The sequence below is a fragment of the Tupaia chinensis genome, unplaced genomic scaffold (assembly GCF_000334495.1).
Source record: "Tupaia chinensis unplaced genomic scaffold, TupChi_1.0 Scaffold148234_1, whole genome shotgun sequence".
Taxonomy (NCBI): Eukaryota; Metazoa; Chordata; class Mammalia; order Scandentia; family Tupaiidae; genus Tupaia; species Tupaia belangeri.
Window position 1 is genome coordinate 58755 of NW_006208084.1, and position 2422 is coordinate 61176.

The following is a 2422-nucleotide window of genomic DNA, read 5'->3' on the forward strand; positions in this document are numbered from 1 at the left end:
CGTGAGGCCCAGAGGCTGCTTCGCTCCATCCTGACGGCCGCATCCCTCTTGCATGGGATAGAACAGGCCCCCCTGGTCCACCTCTGAAACTGGTTTAATGGGAGCCTATGAGCACTGGATTGGAGAGGTGGGTGGGGACAGGCAGCTAATCCCTGCACTTAGCGACTGAGGCTTCTTGGAGATGTTGAGGGTAACACCCGGCCCCAAACCTCACGTTCCCCTCTTGCTAGCCACTGTGTGCTCCGAGGAGAGCCCAGTTTTCTCATCTGTAACACGGGGACAATCACAATTTGTCGCAAAGACGAAAGTGGGGTGTGTGCCTGGTAGAGACGGGGTTTTTTTGGCAGACTCCCTGGGGAGGTGTCCTCTGAGCTGTCCCATGTGCCCTGTAGGGAGCGCCAGGCAGTCTGCAAACAGGTGCGCTGTGCCGAGAAGAGGCTGAAGGACGTGCTATCGCAGGTGGAAGATGAGCCCGAGCAGTTGAAGGACCAGGTGCCACCCCTGGCGGGTTGGGCTGGAGCCGGAGACCTGGGGCACTGCCACAACCTCTGACCAGGCCACTGCTCGCCCATCTCCACAGGCTGAAAACGTGTCCACCTGCCTGAAACAGTTTGAGCAGCAGCTGGAGGAGGCACAGCGGGCCAATGCCTTGCATAGGAAGCTGCAGCACGAGCTGGAAGATGCAACTGAAACCGTCAATGCCATGAACCACGAGGTCTACTCCCTCCAAATCAAGCTCAGGTTAGCTGCAGCCTGCCCAGGCCTCATGGCCGCAGCCTTCACCCAGGCTCTGTGCTTTGGGCTTCTCCTAAGGTACTGGGCTCTTAGAAAATTTATCTCATTCTAGGCTCTGTGACATTCCTCAGCAAACATGAAAGTGCTGGTCTCAGAGCCATGTGTGCCTGGTCCACCTGCCCGATGCCTGCCACAGCAGCTAGTTTCTCTTGGCCTGAGGCTGTTTAGCGCAGCCATGTGAAAGAAAAGTCTGGGCGGTTATTTTCAACCTCTTCAAAGCTCATTCAAACTGGATGAGAACATTTCCCTGCCGGGTGCTTTTTCTTTTTCAAAAGTATTTTTATTTGGGGACCAGCAGTTAGTGTAATAGCTATGTCGCTGGACTCCCACGTAGTCGACCGTATTTTGAGTCCCAGACCTGGCGACTGAAAACCCATGACAGGCGTGTGTTTGTGTTTGTGACCAAGATCCCGAGAGGAGAACGGAGGAGAAGGGATTACAGTTTGGCCATTCCAGTGGGGGATATCTTGCTTTCTGTCTCTCTCTTTCTGGCAAGCACATGTGCCTTATAGCAAAAACATCTCCCCACCCCACCCCCCACAAAAATATTTTTATTTGAGAACAGCAGATGGTGTATTGGTTTTCTCACCAGACTCACACATAGTTGACCGTATTTTGAGTCCCAGACCTGGCGACTGAAAACCCATGACAGGCGTGTGTTTGTGTTTGTGACCAAGATCCCGAGAGGAGAACGGAGGAGAAGGGATTACAGTTTGGCCATTCCAGTGGGGGATATCTTGCTTTCTGTCTCTGTCTCCCTGGCGAGTACCCTCAACAGAGGGGCTTGGAAACCCGCTGGCCTCTTGGAAATCTAGAGCACAGAGCGTCCCTGGGGCTCTGAGTAGTGGCCTTCTTTATTTTTTTTTTTTTTGGAGAGGTTTTTGCTATAGGGCGCGTGCGCTTGCCAGACAGACAAAGAGAGACATAGAGACAGAAAGCAAGAAATCACCCCCCAGGGGGGATGGTCACACCGCAATCCCTTCTCCTCCATTCTCCTCTCGGGATCTTGGGCACGCACGCACATGCACCCGGAGTGAGTTGTAAGCCACTGGGTCTGGGATGCGAACTGCGGTCAACTACGTGGGAGTCCAGCGACATAGCCATTACACTAACTGCTGGTTCCCATTAGTGGTCTTCTTTACCTGGAGTGCAGTCGACACTGGGTCCTCTCTCTCCCCCCTCACCCTGGGAACTAACACGGGGGTAAGCAGCCCCAGTGCTGAGGCAGTTCGTGACGTCGGAAAACAATACTTCAGGAGAGGCTTCTAAGGGAACGTGTGGCTATGGAGCCTTCAAGAAGTTCGTGGAAAGTGTACATGATGAGAAAAATCATGCATTTCCAAGTTTTCTGCACCAAAGTAAACTTATTACTTGAGTTCTATTTTCTATGAATTTTCTAAAGTCCCAAAGATTGGTGCCTTTGACCCTGAGTCAACAGCTGCCTACAGCTGACTCCTAAAACATTTGTCTTCACAGGCTGCCATGTGGCCAGGACAGGCCGTGGATGTCAGTTTACTTCTATCTGGCCCCTGGAGGACCATGGGAAATGGGCTGAGCGGGGATTCCAGAACTTGGTGCTTATCTGGCTGATCTTTTCCTGCCAGTAGGTGTTGTGTGGGGAGGGGAC

The 2422-nt window shown here is 52.8% G+C and overlaps 1 protein-coding gene across 1 annotated transcript in view; it reads left to right on the forward strand.

Moving 5' to 3' along the window:
- Positions 1-2350, forward strand: part of LOC114006470 (myosin-9-like) — a 37436-nt gene extending 35086 nt beyond the window's left edge. The window contains 3 exon segments of the mRNA XM_027769030.1: positions 393-492; positions 581-813; positions 2272-2350. Of these exon segments, the coding sequence (XP_027624831.1) occupies positions 393-492; positions 581-813; positions 2272-2350 (412 nt within the window).
- The last annotated feature ends 72 nt before the right edge of the window (positions 2351-2422 follow it).